The sequence below is a fragment of the Corythoichthys intestinalis genome, chromosome 6 (assembly GCF_030265065.1).
Source record: "Corythoichthys intestinalis isolate RoL2023-P3 chromosome 6, ASM3026506v1, whole genome shotgun sequence".
Lineage (NCBI taxonomy): Eukaryota > Metazoa > Chordata > Actinopteri > Syngnathiformes > Syngnathidae > Corythoichthys > Corythoichthys intestinalis.
The window spans coordinates 19,917,219-19,943,944 of record NC_080400.1 but is presented as its reverse complement, the minus strand read 5'-3'; the positions used below and the strand labels follow the sequence as shown (position 1 = coordinate 19,943,944).

At 38.6% G+C, this 26,726-nt stretch overlaps 1 protein-coding gene across 9 annotated transcripts in view; it reads left to right on the top strand.

Moving 5' to 3' along the window:
• Positions 1-26,726, top strand: part of grik4 (glutamate receptor, ionotropic, kainate 4) — a 734,878-nt gene that overhangs the window by 275,853 nt on the left and 432,299 nt on the right. For 8 of the 9 annotated variants that reach the window (XM_057839364.1, XM_057839368.1, XM_057839359.1 and 5 more), the window contains one exon: positions 10,148-10,281. In XM_057839364.1, the coding sequence (XP_057695347.1) occupies positions 10,200-10,281 (82 nt within the window). In that variant the 5' untranslated portion in view covers positions 10,148-10,199. Of the gene's footprint in view, positions 1-48; positions 173-10,147; positions 10,282-26,726 lie in introns of those variants that run through there. The other variant, XM_057839367.1, reaches the window with a different exon arrangement.

Below are 26,726 nucleotides of genomic sequence, written 5' to 3'. Positions count from 1 at the left end.
TGTTCTGTGATTAACCACTCGCTCCATTCATCACACAGATTCTACTCAGAGTGGACTCGACTGCCACTGGACATATATTGTCCTGACAAATTGGCGAATCGAGAAGGAGATATATGATCGTGCTACTCTAGTGATTCACATCAGAACCTCACGGTTTCTCTGCAGATCATACGTATGTACATTAATTCAGAGTTCATCACAGTGCTAATAAAACTAACATATTTACACCACATTTGAACTTTTCCAAACTTTCACAAACAATGGCTAACTGATTGCCAATTTAGTTTTCTTCAGAAGGGGGCCTTTATGATTTGTTTGGTCACAATCCCACAATATATTACAATTTACAAAATGTGAAAGTAGACACGCTAATTGTCCTTTAAGATGCCTAGCTCATGCCATGGACAACATACAGTAACTGAAAGACTATTTTATACATATGGGATGTACTATTTTGTTTTGCAACATCCTTGTGTGTACAATACAATGCAGAAATGTTTTTGTTTTTTTTTGGTTCCTAATTGGAACATTTCTACTTGAGAGAGAAAACTGTGACAAATGGGGATTGGTGTGTCTGATGAAATGTCCTCAAGTAAACCTATTATCCATGCTGTCATTTGGTTAAGATTGGCAGCATCCATTCAGTATTAATTGCACGATGAACCAGTGATTATTTGCGTCTTTTGTGTAAAAGTTCATCTTGTTCTCAATATGTAGCATTATCATGCCACAATCTGTTTTCATGAAATCAAATACAGTACTCTGAGCTTTGATAACTACTTGGTCTGAACTAAAAAAAAGACATTTGTGAAAATAACCTTTAAAACTACTTTCTACTTGACTGTAGTGCTTTGACATGTTTTGAGAAGTAGTTCATGGTGTTGTGATTACTAGTGATGAATGACTGAGGGGAAAAAAAGAGTAATATTCCCCAGGAAAAAATGTTAGATTTTGTGTTGAGGCTTGGTCAGTTTCCTGTAACAAATGGAACAATTGCTTATTCATGGAGAGCTAATACATAATACAAATTTATAGTTTTAGTGATAGTTTTTCCAATGTATAGCAACACTTTGAGTGGCTTTCGCCAAGTAAAATATCATACATCATATGCAAGACGCATAAATGTCACTAAAAAATACCTTATAATAATTAAAATAATACATTTGCTTTTTTACATGGTGACATTGACAGTAATAATATTAGGCATAGCCCAAGTATTTTTTTTATTTTGTTTAACCTGTCCTGTTCAGCTGCTTAGACATGGAGAATGAAAATCTGAGTGTCATTAACAGTTTTAATGTGCCAAACAGGAGTTTGATATACTTTAATCCCATTGTGGTTGTTCATTGTTTGTTATTTATTAGGAGAAAGCAGTGAACAGGAAGGGACAGAAAGAAAGGAAGCAGAAAAAGAGCAAACAATAATAACAAAAATACATTATTATATCATTATTCTTTTTTTATTATCATTATGAAATATTAAGAGTTCAAAGAATTCTTGTTTCCAGAAATTTGTCTAATCACAAACTTTAGCTTAGCACACCTCAAGAGGAATGAGCACGCCCATGACAAGATGTGACATGACACAATTAGTTTGATTGCATAGTATTGGTGAGAATGTAACGGTTAATGGTATTTTCATTTATTTCAATGGTAGACACTTATATGTACAGTGGTACCGCTACTTACGAAATTAATTGGTTCTGGATGTAATTTCTTAACTAAAATTCGATAAATAGAGAGACTTTTGCCATTTAAATGCCCTAATCTGTTCCAAGCCCCCCCAAACTTGCACATACATTTTTTATAATGCATTAAAATGCATCAAAGCATGTAACTAAATGCATGTTACAATTACATTATTGCACAATAAACATTAAATCAGAATTATGTATCATGTAAAAAACCAGGAATAGAGTGAAGAATAAAAGTGAATACGCTAATGTAAAGCTGGTGGAACACGAGGGGCGAATGAAGAGGATGCTGGGATACATACACATACAGTTGAAGTCCCTCTTAGCTAATTGGATGCCAGTAATGCTAGGCAATAGCCACTGGCAGAGCAGCTATAAGTATGTTACGTTCAGTAAAATCTGGGAGCTGCGAGTACCAGCCAAACTGTATTTATGCCTTTTGTATTCTGAAATTTATTTCATAACAAGAGGCAATATTTTCCCATTGAGGCGTGTCTTAACCTGAAAATTCTGTATGTAAAGGCGTTCCTAACTTCTTGCAGTAGTTTTACAACACTATACTTTTTACTTGAGTAACTTTGTAAAGAATAAACACTACTCTTACTCCGCTACTTTGGGCTACACAAGTCGTTCCATTTGTTTTCTTTATTCTACAGTACATAATGACTTCAATTTTGCGAGAGCTACCAGTTTCACCAATGAGATGTCGCAACAATAAACACATAACTCCATTATACCTTTCAGTGGGAACAATGTTTTGACTCCACTAGTGGGCACTCATGCTCTATGGAAGCGTAAAGAGTCAGTGTTTTTGTCTAAATTTGGTTATTTTTGTGTCATCTTTTCTGCATATTACGGTCATGTAATATGCTCAGCAACTCAGCAGGGATCCCCAACCCCAACGGGGACCGGTACCAGTCCATGGCGCATTTGCTACCGGGCCACGGAGAAATAATAGATAACTTGTTAAAGACCGCAATTTGGCCTTTATCTCTTGCCTAGCCCGAGTAGAGCTTTGCAGACGCCGCCCTCTAGTGGTTGGCTGCCATTACTGGGGTGTTTGCACACCTATAGAAGCCCAGCGTCATTTAATGTAAATAGTAATGTAGGCTGCTGTTGACTGTGTACTGCGGGCGTGGGCGTCTTTGGTCAGCTTTTTTACGGGTAAAAGGCCACCTGCCGAGCCAGAAGAGGAGCCTACAACCAAGTTCATTCTGCATAATACAGTGGGCAAATAAGTATTTAGTCAACCACTAATTGTGCAAGTTCGCCCACTTGAAAATATTAGAGAGGCCTGTAATTGTCAACATGGGTAAACTTCAACCATTAGAGACAGAATGTGGAAAAAAATCTCAGAAAATCACATTGTTTGATTTTTAAAGAATTTATTTGGCAATCATGGTGGAAAATAAGTATTTGGTCAATACCAAAAGTTCATCTCAATACTTTGTTATGTACCCTTTGTTGGCAATAACGGAGGCCAAAAGTTTTCTGTAACTCTTCACAAGCTTTTCAAACACTGTTGCTAGTATTTTGGTCCATTCCTCCATGCGGATCTCCTTTAGAGCAGTGATGTTTTGGGGCTGTCGTTGGGCAACACGGACTTTCAACTCCCTTCACAGATTTTCTATGAGGTTGAGATCTGGAGACTAGCTCGGCCATTCCAGGACCTTGAAATGCTTCTTACGAAGCCACTCCTTTGTTGCCCTGGCTGTGTGTTTCGGATCATTGTTATGCTGAAAGACCCAGCCACGTCTCATCTTCAATGCCCTTGCTGATGGAAGGAGATTTTCACTCAAAATCTCTCAATACATGGCCCCATTCATTATTTCCTTTACACAGATCAGTCATCCTGGTCCCTCAGCAGAAAAACAGCCCCAAAGCATGATGTTTCCACCCCCATGCATCACAGTGGGTATGGTGTTCTTCGGATGCAATTCAGTATTCTTTCTCCTCTAAACACGAGAACCTGTGTTTCTACCAAAAAGTTCTATGTTGGTTTCATCTGACCATAACACACTCTCCCCATCCTCTTCTGGATCATCCAAATGCTCTCTAGCGAACCGCAGACGGGCCTGGGCCTGTACTGGCTTCAGCAGGGGGACACGTCTGGCAGTGCAGGATTTGAGTCCCTGGCGGCGCGTTGTGTTACTGTGGTCCCCCCTGTGTGGTTGTGGGATTTTTGCTCGCCGTTCTTATCATTTTGACGCCATGGGGTGAGATCTTGCATGGAGCCCCAGATCGAGGGAGATTATCAGTGGTCTTGTATGTCTTCCATTTTCTAATAATTGCTCCCACAGTTGATTGGTTTACACCAAGCGTTTTACCTATTTCAGATTCAGTCTTCCCAGCCTGGTGCAGGTCTACAATTTTGTCTCTGGCGTCCTTCGACAGCTCTTTGGTCTTGGCCATAGTGGAGTTTGGAGTGTGACTGATTGAGGTTGTGGACAGGGGTCTTTTATACCGATAATAAGTTAAAACAGGTGCTATTATTACAGGTAACGAGTGGAGCCTCGTTAGACCTCGTTAGAAGTTATACCTCTTTGACAGCCAGAAATCTTGCTTGTTTGTAAGTGAACAAATACTTATTTTCCACTCTAATTTGGAAATACATTCTTTAAAAATCAAACAATGTGATTTTCTGTTTTTTTTTCCAGATTCTCTCTCATGGTTGAGGTTTACACTTTTGGATGACTACTTTTACTTTAGTAATATTATTTAGAAGTAATTCTTACCTGACTAAAATCTTTGGCTACTCTACCCACCTCTGTTGATTTACGAGCATGGTCTGAAACAACAGTAATATATTAGTGCTTTTATTGTGACAAACTTTTTTGGTTGCTTTTGTGATTAAGGCTCACCTGTTGTTTTCAGTACAAATTACAAATTAATCCTATAAAATGCTCCCTTTGCTTACATCGCTTGATATTTCCTTTAGGTTGTGCTTGCCGTGATTTGTCTTCCGATAAAGGTTGATTCGGTTTGTGAAATTGTACAATCTTTTGATTTAAGTCCATTTCAAACTTGTTTGGTAGCGGCCCTTAAGGCAGGAATCTTTGAAGATTAACAGACAAATTGGTTGTCAATAAAGTATTGTCAACATTTTGTTTTTGACATTATCCAGCTGGTCTGAACTCAAAATGACTTTTATCCTCCTAATGGAAAAAAATAGTGATCGCTTTTGTTCTTGTTTTGTTTTGACTTGGTGCTGGCATACAAAAAAATGTTTTCAATCGTCCCATGTCTGACACTGTCCTCTTTGAATTTTCTAGATCACGTTCAGACACTACAGAGACTTTTTATGCCTTACTGATTAGCAGAACTGTATCACGCTGTCACTGTTACCTCGCTGACCTTCCTCAACGTCTTTGAAAAGACTAACTTTATTATGGCCCATGAACACTAAGTGGAAAAACATCTCTTGATCTATGCTTAGACAAACCTGGCGCACCTTCAGTAGCTTGATAAAGTCATGGGCTGAATAGGAAATATGAGCCTTGGCTTACAGTACAGCTTTTTTTTTCTTTTCTTTTTTTTAATTTGCGATACAACCACAATTCAGGCAAAATATTCAATTAAAATGGGCACAAACTTCAAACCACAGTTAAGCATGTCATACAAGACACAAAACTCATTGGTTCTTGTAAAATTTACAAACGTGTTCAAGAGCACAATTTGTTCAACCACCGAGTTTGTATATCACATAATTTGGAAATTGGTTGTGTAATTTATGGTCTGATTTGTCCATGTTTAGTGTGTGCCTTGTAATACTGCATTATGCACTGAAATGCATAATCAACACTTCACATGCACCTAATTGAATGACACAAAATCAGTTCTGTTACAGTGAGGGAAAATATGTATTTGAACACCCTGCGAAGTTCTCCCACTTAGAAATGATGGGCGGGTTTGAAATTTTCATGGTATGTGCTTGTCCACTATGACAGGCAATCTACAGAGGTCAAACCAAAGCATGATGCTACCACCCCCATTCTTCACAGTAGGGATGGTGTTCTTATGATGCTACTCATCATTCTTCCTCCAAACCCTATGAGTGGAATTAAGACCAAAAAGTTTAATCTCATATGACAATATGACTTCCTCCCATGACTCCTCAGGATCATCCAAATGGTCATTAGCAAACTTAAAACAGGCCAGGACATGTGCTGGTTTTAGTAGGGGAACCTTCAGTGCCATACATGATTTTAAACCATGATGTCTTAGTGTATTTTCAACAGTAACCCTGGAAGTGGTGGTCCCAGCTCCTTCCAGATCATAAACCAGCTCCTCCTGTGTAGTTCTTGGCTGATTTCTTACCATTCATTGGATCATTTAGACCCTATGAGGTACATCTTGCATGGAACCCCAGTCTTAGGGAGATTTACAATCGTGTTTAGCTTCTTCCATCTTCTCATAATTGCTCCAACGGTGGATATTATATCACCAAACTACTTTGCAATAGCCCCGTATCCCTATCCAGCCCTATAGAGGTCTACAATTCTGTCTCTGGTGTCTTTGGACAGCTCTTTGGTCCTGACCATGTTAGGAATTAGTCTTCCTGATTGTATGGGGTGGACAGGTAGTTATATGCAGGTAACTGCCTCAAACAGGTCAAAAAGCCAGAATCAAAAAGGTCCACCTCCACTCCACTTAGTCTTTCCTTTTAAAGGTGACTAACAGGTCTTTTAGGCTCACAATTCTAGCAAATAGACGGGTGTTCAAATACTTATTAGCAGCAGTTTAATACAAAAATAAATTGTTAAAAAAAATCATACGATGTGATTTCTGGATTTTTTTCTCTTTAGATAGGTTCTCGTCCACTGTGAAAGACAACCATGAAAATTTCAAACCTGCCCATCATTTCTAAGTGAGAGAACTTGAAAATTGCAGGGTGTTCAAATATTTATTTTCCTCACAGTATATAGTATATGTACTCTTGGTGTCTTATAATTGAGCATGAAATTAAATGTCCTTGGTGTGCGTCCAAGTTAATGTGGGGAAAAATCAGTCGGGACAAGTCCAAGATGAACAGAGTTTCAAGTTTTATTATTTTGTTAGATGTCAATGTCAGAGGGGCGTTTTTAGTGATAATGAGACCTTGATTATATCAATACCAAAGACAAATTACTGACAATGATTTCCATCAATGTGACATATGCATTCAAATACAGGCATTAAAAGTCAATATCTCCTCATATTGAAATTGCAGTGATGCTCCTAATGACCTTCATCAGTATTGTAACACAACATTGACGATGTGTTTATGAAACAAACAAGGATTTATGCTTTTTAATTACTGATGACCGTTGTTTCCCATCTGAAAACACATCTCTAGTGTTATCATGTGTGTAAATAAGACCAGTTATTGTTGCCGACATAAATGAGTCGGATAACAAGGGAGTCAATGTCCTGGCCTTCAGAATGTGCCTCATTAGCCTCACATCTGACTCCCAACTTCTTTGATATTATTCCACCATACAGCTGCTGGTTTTAACTGTTTTAGCCTCTAAACTTTATGTCTAACGACTTTGTCCTTAGATTAACTGCCTGAATATAGAGCAGAACATTTTAACCAGTGATAAATACTGCGTAAGATCAACAATGAATGAATCGAAATTAGGAGTCATTCATTTACAGTGGGGCAAATAAGTATTTAGTCATCCACTAATTGTGCAAGTTCTCCCACTTGAAAATATTAGAGAGACCTTTAATTGTCAACATGGGTAAACCTCAACCATGAGAGACAGAATGTGGGGAAGAAAAAAACAGAAAATCACATTGTTTGATTTTTAAATAATTTATTTGCAAATCATGGTGGAAAATAAGTATTTGGTCAATACCAAAAGTTCATCTCAATACTTTGTAATGTACCCTATGTTGGCAATAACGGAGGCGAAACGTTTTCTGTAACTCTTCACAAGCTTTTCACACACTGTTGCTGTTATTTTGGCCCATTCCTCCATGCAGATCACCTCTAGAGCAGTGATGTTTTGGGCTCTCGTTGGGCAACACGGACTTTCAGCTCCCTCCACAGATTTTCTATGGGGTTGAGATCTGGAGACCGGCTAAGCCACTCCAGGACCTTAAAATGCTTCTACGAAGCCACTCCTTTGTTGCTCTGGCTGTGTGTTTGGGATCATCGTCATGCTGAAAGACCCAGCCAAGTCTCACCTTCAATGCCCTTGCTGATGGAAGGAGATTCTCACTCAAAATCTCTCAATACATGGCCCCATTCATTCTTTCCTTTACACAGATCAGTCGTCCTAGTCCCTTAGCAGAAAAACAGCCCCAAAGCATGATGTTTCCACCCCCATGCTTCACAGTGGGTACGGTGTGGAAACCTGTTTCTCCCAAAAAGTTCTATTTTGGTATCATCTGACCATAACACATTTTCCCAGTCCTCTTCTGGATCATCCAAATGCTCTCTAGCGAACCACTGACCATAACACATTTTCCCAGTCCTCTTCTGGATCATCCAAATGCTCTCTAGCGAACCACAGACGGGTCTGAACATGTACTGGATTCAGCAGTGCAGGATTTGACTTCCTGGCAGGGCATTGTGTTACTGATAATAGCCTTTGTTACTGTGGTCCCAGCTCTCTGTAGGTCATTCACTAGGTCCCCCCGTGTGGTTCTGGGATTTTTGCTCACCATTCTTGTCTCATTTTGACGCCACGGGGTGAGATCTTGCATGGAGCCCCAGATCGAGGGAGATTATCAGTGGTCTTGTATGTCTTCCATTTTCTAATAATTGCTCCCACAGTTGATTTCTTTACACCAAGCATTTTACCTATTGCAGATTCAGTCTTCCCAGCCTGGTGCAGGTCTACAATTTTGTCTCTGGTGTCCTTCGACAGCTCTTTGGTCTTGGCCATAGTGGAGTTTGGAGTGTGACTGACTGAGTTTGTGGACAGGTGTCTTTTATACCCATAATGAGTTAAAACAGGTGCCATTAATACAGGTAACGAGTGGAACCTTGTTAGACCAAGTTAGACCTCTTTGACAGCCAGAAATCTTGCTTGTTTGTAGGTGACCAAATACTTATTTCCACTCTAATTTGGAAATAAATTATTTAAAAATCAAAAAATGTGATTTTCTGTTTATTTTTTCCACATTCCGTCTCTCATGGTTGAGGTTTACCCATGTTGACAATTACAGGCCTCTCTAATCTTTTCAAGTAGGAGAACTTGCACAATTGGTGGTTGACTAAATACTTATTTGCCCTACTGTATATGTTACAGGCACTCGTGACAGGATGGCATTGTGTTTGAAATTAAGGGAGGCACAAGAGCTAAACTTTTGAAGGACATATTTGATTATTGTATACACAGTGGAGTGGACGTTCACACGAGGCTTATGACTGGAAAGATCTGCTGTCATAACAAAATTGTGAATCATATACTGTACAGTGATGTCTTAAAACACAAGTGTCTCAACTTAGATCACTGTGCACTAATGACAAAAATCCTTTGAATTAGTTTTTATAGACATGAATGTCGTTTGACTGATTGACTGTGGTGTAGTTGAGGTTGAAACAGCGAAACCCTTAAAATGCTTCAGGTCATTGGTTGTACTTTCACAGTGCATTTGCAGACGAGAGAAATATACAGGGTGTGCCCCCCACCCCCTCAAAAAATGAACTTTTTAACAATCCAATAAAACCAAGAGTGATGGAAGTAAGAATATATTATTTATAGTAATTGAAACCATACCCCCATGACCCTCTTTAGGACAAGAGGCTTGGAAAACGAATGAATGAATAATTGAAACCCTAGAACATGCCATTTAAGAAACAATGATGGAATTTTTTTAAAACAACGTTGTGGTGTTCTCCTATAAGAATGCATTCTTGAAATCTGCTATTGATTCCTCATATGAGCTTGCCATACTTTAAATTTCATCCTGAATTCCGTATGGGTACCAAAATGGCACATTGTTTACCTGCTCAAACTCCTCAAAGTCACTGCCTCTCAGTGCTACCACTCGTTCGTGTCTACCAATTCTCAAAAATTCCATTTTTTTCAAAAGTCAAAAGCAGATTCCAAGAATGGATTCATACATGAGGACACAATTTAAAAGACGTAATTTTTCAAATGAAAGTTCCATAAATGTTTCTTAAATCATATTTTTAAAGGTTTTAATGCTATGAATAAATTTTTTTTTCTTCCGTCACTCTTTGCTTCGTTGGATTGTTAAAGTTACCGTTTTTTGTTGTTGTTGTTTTTTTCGGTCCCTCTGTCAAAATATAGTTAAGTGTTGAGCTTGCAGGTGCTTCACATTCTTGCTAATAGCTTCTCAGCATGGATAACACAGAGATAAAAAACACATTCAGACCAGCACAACCGTTAGAAATCGATCTTAACAGATGCGTTTCTTTTCAACAACTTAATTGGAGCGCTGCAAAGCATCTCTCTCTTTACATTCCCTCAGTTTACTGTGCTTTATGTGTTCCAGGTGGCTGTGACAGGGGCACCCCCGGGGCAGGACCCATGAGGAGTCAAAGAAGATGCTCACACCCTGGGCGCTTCTGCTCTTCTTAGCCATGTGGGTGAGAAGCACCTCTGGTGGCCCGCTCTCATTCAGAATAGGTATGTGTAACCGGTGGTGTTGTCTGCGTTGTGTAATAATAATTGCCTGAGTCAGGACTGCTGTTGTGATGAGCTCTGATGAACTGCTCTGACTGACAAAAATTCACAAAAAGGAAATCCTCCCATCAAATTTAGCATTAGCAGTAGGGATGGGAATCGAAATCCGATTCCAATTCGGAACCGGTTCCGAGTGTTTCGAGGCCTCGACATCACAATGAAAAAGCCTTAACGATCCCTTTAACGATTCCTAAAGACGCGGATTGCGTCGTGACGTGTCTTGTTGTCCAGACGCATCAAACTAGCATGGCGCCAAGAACCACTCGCTCCAAAGTTGGACTACACTTCACCAGGAAAGAGTGTGAAAATGAAAGGTTACGACGGGTAAGCAGGAGCATTGCAGCCATGAACATAACAATGACAGCACGTACTTTCAAACGCTGGAAAGTGTGTCTTCACTTCACGAGGAAAAATTACAACAAAGCGACTTGCAGTCATTGCAAGGTGGAGATAACTGCATCGGGAGGGAATAGACCGCACTGTCCTCACCGAGACAGCTATACAGCTAGCTAAACTCCGAAATGACGATACAGAAGACGTTGGTATAATTTGCTGACTTTATTCAACCATCACTTGAAGAGTGAAACTAAAAATAGAAATGAAACAAATCAATTTCGTCCCCAATAACAAACAGGTTTGCATCAACGTAAATCAGCGATGATTAGCTGCTAATAATAGTATGGTTAGCATTCGTTCGCTAGCATTAGCACATTGTTCAAACCACTACACAACTGGATTTAAGTGTCCGATCGCGAGTGGAAACACAACAACAACAACACAAAAGATTATACATACAGGCGTTGCCTCTGTAGATATTAATATTAACAAAGAACGTAGGCTCGTAGAAATGTTTCCCTCTCTCACTTCGCACGCTCACTCGCTTGGATGCGGCATTTCTTCGGGTACCCAAACTGCGGCCCGCGGCCCAAATACGGCCCGCCTCCACATTTGGTCCGGCCATTTTGAATTTTTTTTTTTTCTCAATCGTGTTATTTATTTCCTGGCCTTTTTCCTTGAAGAATTCAGAGCAGGTTATTTGGTTATTATCTATTTAATTAATAGTGTTTTTATTATTAATGATTATTATTATATTATTATTTTTATTTTATTTACTTTAATTCCGTGAAGAATCCAGAAAGGGTTATTTGATTGTGGCTTTCTGAAAAACAAAAATGTTTTACATTTATGCACTTCTGCAATCGTCACACTTTTTTTGTTACAAACTGACCCCGGCCCCTCATCAGAGAAGGTAAAAGTTATGTGGCCCTCACAGGAAAAAGTTTGGGGACCCCTGCTTTAACACATATTGCCAAACGCAGAACAACAACCTATCTCCCAATATATACCAATATTTTTTATTTCTGTTAGATAAATGTTTCAGTAAAATGTTACACATTCTTGTGTATTTGCCACTTATTGCCACAGTTAACATTGAGGCTTTGGGCCTCTTTTGATCTCGTTGTGAGTTTGTAAGGTTGTGAGTTCTGATTAAACAAACTCAATGCCAATCAAAACGTTTGTTGTTCTTTTTCCCCAAATTAGAATCGATAAGAGAATCGATAAAGAATCGAATCATTAAGCAATATCGATAATGGAATCGGAATCGTAAAAATCCTATCAATTCCCATCCCTAATTAGCAGTGTTGTCAGTAACGCGTTACTAAGTAAGTAATTAAGTAATGTGTTACTGTAATCTGATTACTTTCTTTCAGTAACGAGCAATCTAACACGTTCATTTTTCCAAGCCAGTAATCAGACTATTGTTTCCTCAGTGCCTGTGCGTTACTATTTTGTTGTTGCCTCATACTCTATGTAGAATGAAGAACACTGTAGTCATGTAGGAAGAGCATTTGAATAGAAAATAGAAAATACTGCTCTTGAGTTTGGGAGTGACATCACATCTCACGTTTTCTCATCGGGAAAAAAATGGGTCACGTGTATTACCATGCTGCGTGCGTGCTGCGCGCCGTCTGCCAAGGCGATCAACAACATAGCCTGGATACCTATCAGGATGCTAACAGTAAAGGAGCTGGAGATATACAACAAACTGCTGCATTTGCTCACTGGAGATACAGCCATTACTTCGCATATCCGTCCAGTAAAGATGACAAAAATATATCCGTGCGTTGCAAACTCTGCGCTGGCTCAGAAAGACTGTCGACCGCTAAAAACTTGACGTCCAATTCAACAAGCACTTGGAATGGCTTACCACAAGCAACATGCCACTTCCGCTCATTAATATTCATGACATTAGCTACTGTTGCTAAGTAGGGACAATGAATGGAAATCGTGTTCGAAGGAGATGTATACAGAGCTAAACCTACCAATTCGCTCCGAAAATGATAAGCCTGGTGCCAAATTCACTGGCAAAGATGTGGAAGAACATAAAACAGTGTGTTCAGTTAAAGAGATGGCTTGAGTGTCGAAGGCTGAAAAAGACAAAAAAAAAAACAAGCCGACCTAAGCATAGCCTTAGGTTTTTTATCGACGCGACTGACAATGACATTCTCCTGTTTCAACAAGCTATCCTTTACCATCAGCCCTGTCTTTCTTATATATCCTCTGGTTGTCCTACGTCTCTTACCGTTCTTGGGGGTAATTTAGTTAGCTTTGTGTAGCAATCGCAAATGCTACTCAGTGACAGCCAACGAACACTTTTAATTTTTTCATTGATAACAAATCTTAATTCTATAATTTATTTACACTTTCCCCTTACTAAAGTTGTTTATATATATATATAACAAAAACTGTAACAGTGGCAGTCAGATACCATTGTAATTCTTTTCATGTCATTCATTGTCAGACAGAAGCAGTACGGCACAACGTTACACTAAAAGAATAAGTTAAAAATATAAAAATGGTTTACCTCTTTGTCCTCTGAAAGACCATGCCAACCCAACAAAATGTTTACTGCATATGAAATGTGAATGGATTCACCGAGCTGGTGTTAAAGTCTGCGCAAGTTGATTTGGTCTTCACATTTTTTCCTCCCGAGTTTTTGGTTTCCGGAAACGTATGAAGAAAACAACCTTCATGTGTCGTAATATCTAGAGTCGTTTCTACAAGTTCCAAAAAAGCAATGCGTGATCGGCATTTTCATTTTTTAAAGATTACCGGACGAAAGTAGCACGAATTACGTTGTTTTTATGCGAGGATGGGTCTATAATGTCCCACTTTGGCTTTACTTCCGCTTTACGATGCGACATCACGGTCTAAAAATAGCATGTGTACGGTACGCCATTACAGCACAACGCGAAAAAACTCGAAACAAAGCCGACAGGTATGAGACAGCCAACATTTCTACAATTTTTAACCAGCCTTTATAATATGTGTAATTATGTACATCATAGGCAGAGTTTTACATTTGTGGGACTGGGGGAAAAGCATGTTGAAGACTCTTAAACAAAAGTCAAAAGTTTGGGCACACTTCATCATTTTTGCGTTTTATATATTTTCCCTACTATTGTAAAATCTCACTCAAGACATCAATACTATGAACGAACATGCGGAATGGTAAAAAAAGTGAAATGACTGAAAACAGGTTTTGTATTCTACATTCTTCCAAAGTGTCCACCTTCGGGGGGTGTCCAAACTTTTAGCCAATACTGTGTATGTATGTATGTATGTATGTATGTATGTATGTATGTATGTATGTATGTATGTATGTATGTATGTATGTATGTATGTATGTATGTATGTATGTATGTATGTATGTATGTATGTATGTATGTATGTATGTATGTATGTATGTATGTATGTATGTATGTATGTACAGTATGTATGTATGTACAGTATGTATGTACAGTATGTATGTATGTATATATATATATATATATATATATGTATGTATATAGAATTTTGAATCGAGTTAATTACAGCTTAAAAATTAATTAATCGTAATTAATCGCAATTAATCGCAATTCAAACCATCTATAAAATATGCCATATTTTTCTGTAAATTATATGTATATTCTGTAAAATAAATTGTTGGAATTGAAAGATAAGACAAGATGGATATATACATTCAACATACGGTACATAAGGACTGTAGTGGGCATTTCACTCTACTGTCATTTAAATCTGTCTATGCTGTCCTCACTCCGAAGCGTCTACTTTTTCCAAAGCTAGACAGCTAGTGAACGACGCCTTAATAATCAGACTTCTTCCTTTTTCATCTGATTTATTAATAAAATGGCCTCAAACCATTGTCCTCTTTAGATCGTCGTAAAACTACAAAAAAAAGTACACAAGCATTGCATTAGCAACAACGTTAGCTTAGCATGCTATACAGGTTCACTAAACATAAACAAAAAGCGTCTCATACAAAAAATATAACATTTCGCTTACTAACATAATATGTACATTCTCTACAACAACCATACTTACGGACAAATCTTGTCCAAGGATCATATAAGCACAACATTACAACGTAGGCGTCAGACCGAGACGTCGTGCAGCCATATTGAACTGGCAGGAAAACAATAAACCATGTCGCAAAGCGACCACAAGAGTTCGCTGTTAGACAGCACAAAAGGCCTTGCTGTAAAACTTACCAAAAGGCAGAATACTGTCTGAGCGGGACATGTGCGTTAATTGCGTCAAATATTTTAACGTGATTAATTTAAAAAATTAATTACCGCCCGTTAACGCGATAATTTTGACAGCCCTAATAACAAAGTATTGCGATGAACTTTTGGTATTGACCAAATACTTATTTTCCACCACGTTTGCAAATAAATTCTTTAAAAATCAAACAATGTGATTTTTTCTTTTTTTTTTTTCCACATTCTGTCTCTCATGGTTGAGGTTTACCCATGTTGACAACTACAGGCCTCTAATATTTTCAAGTGGGAGAACTTGCACAATTAGTGGTTGACTAAATACTTATTTGCCCTACTTTAAATAACAACAGCAGCATTGGTGTCAGCAAATTGTTGCTTGCTGTTACTGTATTTCTTAAGCAGTTGAAAAAAAATCTTCCCAATTTTGCATTGGATAGCACACTCAGAGTGATTGCTTTAAAGTATTTTTATTTCTTTATCTCATCACTTCATCCCATTACGTTTGTTTTATCACTAAAACAAATCCTTCGGCCAAACAAAAAACACCAATTGTTGTCCAAATTGTCAGTGTGCCATTGTGCTTCTTTTTTAAAAAATAAAATCATGTCTGCTCATCTTTGTTCTCCACACACTTAAACACCAACTAAATTTAAATGATCCAAGCAACACATTTTCTGCAGAGTTGTTTTCAGGTTAGAGGCAGAAACATTAATAATGCAAAACTCATTTTTTCGATCCCCATGTGAATATTATAACCCTGTTGGGACATTAACTCAACCCATCCATTAAACATGTGACTTTTTTTAGTCTCGGAGCTATTGTAGTGCAGTTTCAGATGGAGTTTTAAACAAAAGTCTTATCTTTTGGAATTAAATTATCCTTTTTTTTTTTTTGTGAAAATGACTTGCTTTAGGCTCTTTTAAAATATCGGGTGCAAAATCTTAATCACTAATTATGAAAACATTAAGTTTGAGTAAAGAAAAAGCGATAATTTTTGAAACAATGTGAATATATGGTAGATCATTATCTTTTGGCTCACAGTTTAAGAGAGGCAGGAAACTTTTTTTCCTCTAGTGCATCAAAACGTCGTCAATCGAGCCATATCAACTTTTTTTTTTTTTTGGGATGGTTTAGGAGTTTTCTTCCTGCCAGTATCTTGTTTCATGACATGTTCTTGCCACAACACCCCAAACGGCAGAGCTCATAATGTTGTTATATACACAAAACCACATCATATTCTTTCACTTTTGTTTTTCAAAATGCAACAGCCAATGTTCGTTTGGGCACTTTAACGCCTCCTCCACCTAGACGCACAAACGCACTGGTGGTTTATGTTTATCCATGTTCTATTATTGATGGATAATTGGGCAGCGGGGCAGTTTTTCCTTCTCTTCTCTTGTCATGCACACAGCTGGTGTCCAATGATTGTGTATCCGCTTGTGTGTGGGTGAATGTACAAATCATGAATATGCAAACAAATACAGTCAAATAGCCACTAGATCAGGTTTATCTCATTTCCGCTCCAAGAGATGTAATTTAAAATGACCCGGTCCTGAGTCCTGCCTGCCTTATACATTACCTTCATGAGAAAGTGCTTTCGCACTGTAGGAACCATCTGCAGTTCCTATAACCTCTTCGAGGCCGATTACTAGGGGTAGGAGTGTCTGGGAACCTTACGATACGATACTATTTGTGGTACAAGGCACAAGGGAATGATTATCTCATGATATGGCGATACAACAATTATAACTACATGGTCAGGAAATCATTCCACAAGATACAATATATTGATATTTGGTCACTTCCTGTTGATTTTGTGTTACTGAACAGGAAGTGACCTGGTAATGTCCCTAAACGAATAGGAAGTGACTGAAAATCATCAGGAAGTGACCAGTAAATGCCCTAAAATGAACATAAAGTGACCAATAAATAACATTTCAATGCCATTGATGGTGCGAGACATTCAATCTATCTTTGACCCTTCCAGTCAAAACTGATTGGACATCTAGTGCCAACAATGGCAGCGAACGAGCTAACACAGACACTACTCTTGTGGAAGAACAGTCACACCTTATTAAAACGATATATCGATTCTTGGCAGGAACATACCGATAACCTTTTCATACCATCACCATTTTGATATATTGTCACGCATATACCAATGACATTATTTGCTGTGTTTGCACATGTAGGGCTAAAGACCAGAACCTCAGGTTTCGGTCACAAACCATTCTAGCTCCTACTCTGAGGTAGGGTCTTGTCTATGATCATTGGAACTTGATTACATCAGAAGCTACGCCTCTTTGCATAGCGGAACTCGAGTAGCCGCAATATTAATATTATATACAGTGGGGCAAATAAGTATTTAGTCCACCACTAATTGTGCAAGTTCTCTCACTTGAAAATATTAGCGAGGCCTGTAATTGTCAACATGGGTAAACCTCAACCATGAGAGACAGAAAATCACATTTTTTAATTTTTAAAGAATTTATTTGCAAATCATGGTGCAAAATAAATATTTGGTTAATACCAAAAGTTTATCTCAATACTTTGTTATGTACCCCTTGTTGGCAATAACGGAGACCAAACGTTTTCTGTTACTCTTCACAAGCTTTTCACACACTGTTGCTGGTATTTTGGCCCATTCCTCCATGCAGATCTCCTCTAGAGCAGTGATGTTTGGGGCTGTCGTTGGGCAACACGGACTTTCAACTCCCTCCACAGATTTTCTATGGGGTTGAAATCTGAAGACTGGCTAGGCCACTCCAGAACCTGGAAATGCTTCTTACGAAGCCAATCCTTTGTTGCCCCGGCTGTGTGTTTGGGATCATTGTCATGCTGAAAGACCTAGCCAAGTCTCATCTTGAATGCCCTTACTGATGGAAGGAGATTTTCACTCAAAATCTCTCTACATGGCCCCATTCATTCTTTCCTTTAAACAGTCGTCCTGGTCCCTTTGCAGAAAAACAGCCCCAAAGCATGATGTTTCCACCCCCATGCTTCACAGTGGGTATGGTGTTCTTTGGATGCAATTCAGCATTCTTTCTCCTCCAAACACAAGAACCTGGGTTTCTACCAAAGAGTTCTATTTTGGTTTCATCTGACCATAACACATTCTCCCAGTCCTCTTCTGGATCATCCAAATGCTCCCTAGCAAACCGCAGACAGGCCTGGACGTGTACTTTCTTCAGGAGGGGGACACGTCTGGCAGTGCAGGATTTGATTCCCTGGCGGCGCATTGTGTTACTGATAGTAGCCTTTGTTACTGTGGTCCCAGCTCACTGTTGGTCATTCACTAGGTCCCCCCATGTTGTTTTGGGATTTTTGCTCACCGTTCTTGTAATCATTTTGACGCCACGGGGTGAGAGCTTGCATGGAGCCCCAGATCAAGGCAGATTATCAGTGCTCTTGTATGTCTTCCATTTTCTAATAATTGCTCCCACAGTTGATTGGTTTACACCAAGCGTTTTACCTATTGCAGATTCATTCTTCCTAGCCTGGTGCAGGTCGACAATTTTGTCTCTGGTGTCCTTCGACAGCTCTTTGGTATTGGCCAAAGTGGAGTTTGGAGTGTGACTGACTGAGATTGTGGACAGGTGTCTTTTATACCGATAATGAGTTAAAACAGGTGCCATTAATACAGGTAACGAGTGGAGCCTCGTTAGACCTCGTTAGAAGAAGTTAGACCTCTTTGACAGCCAGAAATCTTGCTTGTTTGTTGATGACCAAATACTTATTTTCCACTCTAATTTGGAAATAAATTCTTTAAGTAAGCAAATACACAGCTGTAAAGTATCCTCACACTAATAGAAATACAAAATAATCTCCTTGCAAAAGTCTCTTCATGGTACTGCACCAAAGTCTATCACAAACATGGTAAATGGTGTTAAATGGTGTTATACTTATATAGCGCTTTTCCACCTTTCAAGGCGCTCAAAGCGCTTTACACTATCTCGCCATTCACCTACTGGTGACACAGCACCAGGAGCAACGTGGGGTTCAGTATCTTGCTCAAGGATACTTAGGCGAGTTCATCAGGGCGAAGAATCGAACCCACAACCTCTGGGTTGGGGGACAACTACTCTACCACTTAGCCACGCCACCCCATAGAGGATTATGGACCTTTTCGGGCTCTGATAACCCAGGAAGTGCGCTCCTGTAAAGGCTAGGCACAATGAAGTTCTATTTCAGAAAGTGTAACTGTACAAATTGTGGTCTACAAGTCAAAAAAGTCAGAGGCCAACATAACCAATAGGCTACAAACACAAATCTAACAAAGAACATCATTTAAGAATTACATTTTGCCTGGGGGAAAAAGCAAAATGTGATTATTTCAGCATATTTCTGACAAAACTACAAATCACCACCATAACGTACTTTAATACTACGGTAATTTCCCAAATCTTCATAGCTATTGATTTTTAATAAATGCTTGCCAAAAATGCATTACTGTGAGCCGGTTGTTGGCTGCTTTTCATCAGTGAAAACAGAAAGCAAGTGACATATACACCTTTATTAGCTTTCCCATCATTAATATCAGGGATTTTAATAAACACTGCAGGTTCATTGTAATCCATTAAATAAACTCCTGTGAATGAAATATGCATTTTAAAAACTCATTTGGGAAATGATAACACTGAATGTGGTACATTATTAGGATATTTATTGGAAACGCATTAACTGCATGCAACGCTTTTATCACTGTTGAAGGTGACTTAATCGCAAAAGCTTTACATTATGCTCAGTAATTTAATCAAGTGGTGGACTTTTTCTTTGTAAATTATTAGTTTTATGAGGTGGAAAGTAAAACTACGAAAAAACTAGGGCTGTCAAACGATTAAAATTTTTAATCGAGTTAATTACAGCTTAATTAATCAACCGTAATTAATCGCAATTCAAACCATCTATAAAATATGCCATATTTTTCTGTAAATTATTGTTGGAATGGAAAGATAAGACACAAGACGGATAAATACATTCAACGTACGGTAATGGTACATAAGTACGATATTTGTTTATCATAACAATAAATCAACAGATGGCATTAACATTATTAACATTCTGTTAAAGCGATCCATGGATAGAAAGACCTGTAGTTCTTAAAAGATAAATGTTACTACAAGTTATAGAAATTTTACATTAAAACCCCTCTTAATGTTTTCATTTTATTAAAATTTGTAAAATTTTCAATCAAAAAATAAACTAGTAGCTTGCCATTGTTGACGTCAATAATTACACCATGCTCACTCATTGTGCTGAAACTCATAAAATCATTTGGGCCCAAGCGCCAGCAGAGGGCGCCAAACACCAAAAAACAAGTAACAAGCGGATATTACACTGCTGTCATTTTAATCAGTTTGAGCGGGGCATGTGCGTTAATTGCGTCAAATATTTTAACGTGATTAATTACCGCCCGTTAACGCGATAATTTTGACAGCCCTAGAAAAAACACAATAAGAAAACATTTAAAAGGAATCCAAAACCACTGAGTGTAATGTTGTCCAAAATGTGTTGTTAATGAGAAATCCTTCCATTACACATGTCACTGTGTTCGAGGAATCAGTTATGCAAAGAGGCAGCCAGGGAATTTTTGAGTAGGGACTATTTTCACTGCCACTGACATTTGTTGGAAAAACATTTTTCATGATTAAGTCCTCAGGGAAACATCGAGGGCCAGGCTGTCGGTATTTGTTAGCTTGACTCGCCCATTTATTCACAATCTTTCTCCGCCTCGACTTCTTGAGACGCTTGTTGTCACACTAACAAAATGGGTCAGAGCACCTATCATATTTCCCGGCAGCATCCTTCAACTCTCTTACCAATCCGCAGAACTCTAGGGACAGCATATAGATGTAAATCCTTCGGCGTGTCCTGCCTCATGATCCTCTTCCACTTGTGAGAAACCCCAGTGAAGCAGGAGAATACTTAATACAAACACTACAGTATATACTGTAGCCATGTTTCAGCACTTTAGTCTGATCAATTTTCAAAACCCAACAAACATATGAATATGAAAATAGTTTTGGATTTTGTTGTTCAAACCTCTGAAAAGAAAAAAGTTGTGGCAAAGTTAGCCGGAGTCGTAGTTTTTAATTCTCTCAAAATAACCTCGGACTTTAAGACTTGTAGGCTCTACTAAGCCACAATTGTTCTCTTTTACAAAAATATTTTATTAAAAACACATATATTTTTGCCATTTATTTAAAAATCTATAATATTTAGTACATGTTTTGACCTACGCACACTTTACGTGCGCAATGCACACTGGGAGTGATGACGCAGTTGGGCTGGACTAGAAGAGCTGTGCCAGCTCGCAAGCGAAGCTTGTATGATGACTGGCATGATTTTGTCACATTCTGCTGCTGGTCAGATGTTTTGTTACAGAGATGTGGGATGAGTTCCCAACGCCGAACCTGCACCCAATTCTCGCTCATCAGTAGTGTCTTTAAACAGATCCTAGGCGGCTTGCCAAGATATTGACTTGCTGCTCTTGGACAGTTTGTAAATCCCTTCGTTGCTAGTTCCATCATTGCTTTGTTTTTGTCATTTGTCTGCCTCTCACCAAAGTTTTCCCTTGTTTTTTTTTTTTTTTTCAACCTACTGTCACGGACCCTTTTACCTCCCTTGAGGCATGTTTTTTTTTGTGTATTCAATAAACCCTTTTATCAAATCCCTATGTTATTGTTGTCTGCTTGCTGTCTGAAGTGAGCCGCCTTTTGTAATTCCGTGGTCAAGCCAGCCGCACTTTCTTTTCAGTTGCATTTCCCTCTGATTTTACCGGACAGACAGACAACCCATGTGGGTTGCTTTATCAGGAAAATCATGACCCCAACGTCACGCGGAGTACCGTATTTTTCGGACTATAAATCATGTTTTTTTTTTTCATATTTTGGCTGGGGGTGCGACTTATACTCAGGAGCAACTTATGTGTGAAATTATTAACACATTATGATATCATTTCACATGTTATTTTGGTGTTTTGGAGTGACACTGATGGTTTGGTAAACTTGTTTGCATGTTCTTTATGCTATAGTTATTTGAATAACTCTTAATAGCTTTGGCCACGTTTGCGTTTTGCCTTTGGCAATGTGTGTTCAAATGTATTCTTTTTTTTATGTAATCTTTTTTTTTTTTATATTGAAATGCATGCTTTTAGTTTGTGGCGCTTTCACGCCCACGTGGGGGCGCACTCGCACTTGTTTACGTGAAGAGCACTCACACGCCAGAAGAAGACGGACAGCTACGTAGCTCTGAGTGAGTGGGTGAGTTAGCGAGAGACAAAGACTGCTGGCAACCTACGTTCATTGTTTATGCTTTTAAAATATCTGTACAGAGTCAACGCCTGTGTGTATCGTCTTTTCTGTTGTTGTTGTGTGTTTTCTACCCGCGATCAGACACTTAGAGCCAGTTGTGTGGGTGTTTGAACAATGTGCTAATGCTAGCGAACGCTTGCCTGGTACACCAGACTCACCGCTGTTCCAGCTATTGAGTCTGGCCACCATTCAGCGGATACAATTTCCAGGGCGGAGCAAGCCACAGCAAACAGACAGCGGAGTGGACCAATCAGCGACGGGCAGACGTGACGTTAGTAAAATGACGAGGGCAGGACGAGGGACTTGCGCGCGAAGCAGAAAATCACACATAACTAGCCCGGCTTACTTGACATGACGACTGGGTTGTCGATTGTCTTTGCGAATCGGCAAACCGCCCAGGCGGAGAGCAATTTACAGTTCGTTCCCCGGAGGAGGGCGGCTGCAGTTGTTGTGCAGCTAACGTGCAGCTAATTTGCATGAGGAGAGCTTTTTATATGCCTATCAATGATCAAAAGTAAGTAGTCCTTTATTTTAAGAAAATTTGTAGTGTGTACTTTGTAATCGCTGTATTCGTATTTGATCTAATACAAAACAAGAGGTTTACTCATTTCCTCGTAAGTCCAAAGGTCCCACAGTAGTAGGGCTCGTTTTGGCCAATATCCATGGTGAATGGGAACCTTTTGAAACTCCAAAAAGGCGCACACGCCTCTTCCTCATAAAGCAAGATTTTTCTGCAGCCGTTTGGCTGGCGTGATGCGAAAAATAAACATACTAATCTGCAAAATCAGCTGAATCCTTAGTCCTCATACACAACAGTACCGCTGTTTAGTGAAGAGGACGCCTTCACCCGTACACGTCACAGCGCCCTCCTCAATGCAAGACCGAGACCGGAAGTCACTCATTTTCATGGTGCGGGATGCAAAAAAACTAAATCAATATAGTGATCGCTTCCACACACATCATTCAGGAGCATAAAATACCGCGCGTATTATGAAATAAACATGCTTTTTCGTGTCACATGCACTTTAAGGAAGACTGCATTTCCCATAAGGACCAGCCTGGTTGCCTGCAGTTGGATTGAACGACTACATCGGTTTCTAGCGGCTGTATGAAGGATGAATAGTGATGAGGTAATGAATCCAGTTGTGGCTAAACAATATCATATGACGATGTTGAGAATAAGGAATGTTTGATTTTATGCCCTATTCCCCCACTGGCCCTGTGACAGAATCATTGATAAATTCATAGTGTGTGTGTGGGGGGGGTGGGGGGCTCCCGCCAGCGAGTGAAAGCCGGGCCAATGTTTATTCTTGATTGTCCTTTTATCCTGATAGTTTCCCTTTTTTTTAGTCTCCTCGGAGAAAACTTTTGTCTTTTTTTTTTTTGCTCTGCCATCTTTGAGGAGCTCACATCAAAGTGACATTGATCTCTATAATGAATGTGGAATTGGGGAATTGACGTGTGATTTAAAGCCGTCAGCACAGTTGTAGTTTTTTGTGGCAGAGTTCCTGCCACCCTCAAAGTTAATTAGTGCCGGTGAAAGCGATACAGGCCTGAGACAGACCCCAAAATGCTATGAAGATATTTTATAAAAGTTGAAAAGTTCCGTATTGTTGCTTTAATGTCTAAATTTAGAAGAGCAGTATCCATTAATTAATTGCAGTAGTACTACTACCACGGTTCAGAAATTAGAAAGATTGAAAATAGTGATTTTATTCTAAAGATAATTCACGGGGTGTTTAGGTGGGGTGGGGGTGGGGGGGTTCCTGGAAGCGTGGGGTGAAATATCTCCAGATTACCTCAACAAATTAACAGCTGGAATGCCAAATGTCTACAATGGATTAATTGCTGCAAATAGAGCATTCTTTGCCAAAAGCAAAGTTTGATGGAGATAATTATTATTTCAAATAAATTCATCATTTCTTTTTCAATGTCTTTCCTATATATTCTATTCATTTTACGAGTGATTTGGAGAATAAAATGTAAAATCGTGGGAGCGACCAACCCCAAACTTTTTAAACGATAGTATAGATGCAATCTGCCTTCATAAATTCATCTCAATGGCTGCTTTTGCATCAGAGTTTTTCTGTCAAAAGCTGATCATTGTCAATTTGCTTGAAAGAACCACGCTACAAAAACCTTGGGTTATGAATGTGATGTTTTGTGTACATGGTTGTAATTAGAAGTGACTCGAGAGTTTAAAATGTCACTCAATAGTTTCTATTGAGAAAGACTGAGTACTTAAGAGAAATAAATACTCAAGTACCAACTAAATAGCAAATATAAATATCTAAATTGTAAACTGAGTCTTTATAAACTAAAAATCAAAGCAAATTCTTTGCAAGAAATGGTCATTTAATTATTTTTAGCACTTGGAAGTATTCCACTTCTACTTATTAAAATCATGGGTGAGCTGATGCGAAGAAAGTATAGATTTCAATTTTGTCGTGCAAATAAGTCACTTGAAAAAGATTGCCTCTCTGCATAATGATGTGAATGCCTCGCTTCATTTGATTCGTGAAATGGAGTTAATTGTCACCAGTAGTTATGTTAGATTGGTGAAAGTGAAACACGTCTTGATCACAAATTTAAATACAGCAGATTGTACAAGCAATATTAGATAGCTGTGGATAAAAAAAGAGGGGCTACATGTTCTTGCAGTTAACATTAGTATGTCAGATTTAAATTATGTAAATATTTAACTCATTCACTCCCAGTCATTTTCACCGGAGCAAGGCCCTTCGTTCCTGGCCGATTTACTGGATTTTGACTGATTTTGCAAGGCCCACAGAAAATTATTTTCGATTGCTATATAAACATGGAACCCACCAAAAGAAAGATTAGACTCTCTTCTTTCAGCAGAAAAAGAAGTTAGTTCATTTCGTTTTCCATTCTTTAGAAATCAGCATTAGAAAATAGCTTAGTTTGAGCAATTTTCCAATTTATGATGAAAAAACAGAGAAATTGAGCTTTTTGTGAAAGCATACATTTCAAACATAACTTTGACTTTAACACAGCTATTTTTTGCTTTAGTTACATCGAAAACATCTGAATGTTTTCCTTTTACAAAATAACATTAACAACAAGACAAATAGAGCTTTTGATCGCAAAGTAACACTTTATTTACACATGAATAAACTATTGAACTGTTGAACTATTTGCGTACATGACAACGGGGAAGGCTCCCGGCTGCTCCCGGTTGAATGAGTTGGCTCCCAGTAATCTGATGAGCCTGGATCAAGATCGGTCTCACTTTTTTCATCATCTTCATCGATGGTTTCAACTTCAAGCTCAGGAGTAACGCAACGTGAGCTGCGCAGAACGCGTGTGGAACCTGACGCTGTTGTGGCCGTCAATGTCTATCTCATCAAGATAGATTTCTTTTTAATCCTTCTTTGACGATGGTTTCGTTTTCTTTTCAAAACACTCCTCCAGTGTTTGTCTTTTTCCCGATCGTTCTCCATATTTTTCTCAAATTCTCACGCGTCTTCACATGATCCCTCCAACTTCCGTTTCCTGACTATTTTTCTTCTTCCTTTCTTGGCCCTTACAAAATAAGCTACTGCCCTCCAGTGGCCAGTTTTATTGCTTTAAACCGAGTTTTGAGCATTGTGTATTGCAGTTTAGGTGCAACAGAACCCAGAGATGCCTCTTGTCAAAGAAAACGTAAAAGACGTATAAATACGCTTTTGGGACACTGAAACAATTAAAAATAGAATGTATGTATACGTTTTTGGGAGCAAATGAGTTAAAGCAACACTAACTTTTCAATCTTTAGAAAATATTTTCATAACATTTGTGATATGTCGACTGACAACTAGTTGAATAACACCTTTTATAACTTGAGAATGTCACTTTCCCTTTCCCCATTTATTATAAAGACGGAAGTCGATGCCAGTGGCGCCTCCAGAAATTTTTCATAGGGGTGGCCAGATGGGGCCACTCCAAATCTTGGGGTGGCCAAAACTAAAAGCCATAATTTCAGGTTTTCATTATATTATTGCAGTAAAAAGTTCAGGGGGAAAACTATAAGAAAGACTTAAGGACACGGCTACTGATATACTTTGGTGTATTATGTAATATTTGATGTTTCTAATAGGGCTGTCAAAATTATCGCGTTAACGGGCGGTAATTATTTTTTAAAATCATGTTAAAATATTTGACGCAATTAACGCACATGCCCCGCTCAAACATTAATATGACAGCACAGTGAAATGTGTACTTGTTGTGTTTTTCGGAGTTTTGTCGCCCTCTGCTGGCGCTTGGGTGCGACTGATTTTATAGGCTTCAGCACCCATGAGCATTGTGTAAGTAATTATTAGCATTAACAATGGGGGGCTACCAGTTTATTTTTTGATTGAAAATTTTACAAATTTTATTATCTTTTAAGGATTACAAGTCTTTCTATCCATGGATCGCTTTAACAGAATGTTAATAATGGTAATTCCATCTTGTTGATTTATTGTTATAACAAACAAATACAGTACTTATGTACCATATGTTGAATGTGTAT